General features: G+C 56.8%; 1 protein-coding gene across 1 annotated transcript in view; it reads right to left on the bottom strand.

Moving 5' to 3' along the window:
• LOC119586778 overlaps positions 1-324 on the bottom strand; it is a 57,084-nt gene that overhangs the window by 4,486 nt on the left and 52,274 nt on the right. The window contains exon 11 of the mRNA XM_037935499.1: positions 1-188. This exon is cut by the window's left edge and continues 144 nt beyond it. Coding sequence (XP_037791427.1) covers positions 1-188 — 188 coding nt within the window. The remainder of the gene's footprint in view (positions 189-324) is intronic.

The raw sequence follows: 324 nt of genomic DNA on the forward strand, positions 1-324 counted from the left end.
TCAGCACGGCCGGGATGCCGTTCTTCTCGTCCCTGCGGCTGCCTCGCTTCCGGTTGCAGCAGATGAAGACGATGACGGCGATGATGACGGTGCCGCAGATGGCCGCCGACGCCGCGATGATGATGGTGTCCATGTGCATCGCGGCCGACGTCTCCGTCCGGATTTCGCGGCACTGGGAGTGCTGGACGCTGCGGGGGGTAGGGGGGTGGGGGTGGTGGGGATTAGGTACTTATAATAAACCTCAATTTCCGTATTTCAAAAGGACCCTAAGATCAAAAGACGCTTAAAACAATCCTCAGTTTCAACATTTGGAAAGGACCCTAA

The sequence above is a fragment of the Penaeus monodon genome, chromosome 22 (assembly GCF_015228065.2).
Source record: "Penaeus monodon isolate SGIC_2016 chromosome 22, NSTDA_Pmon_1, whole genome shotgun sequence".
Classification (NCBI taxonomy): Eukaryota; Metazoa; Arthropoda; class Malacostraca; order Decapoda; family Penaeidae; genus Penaeus; species Penaeus monodon.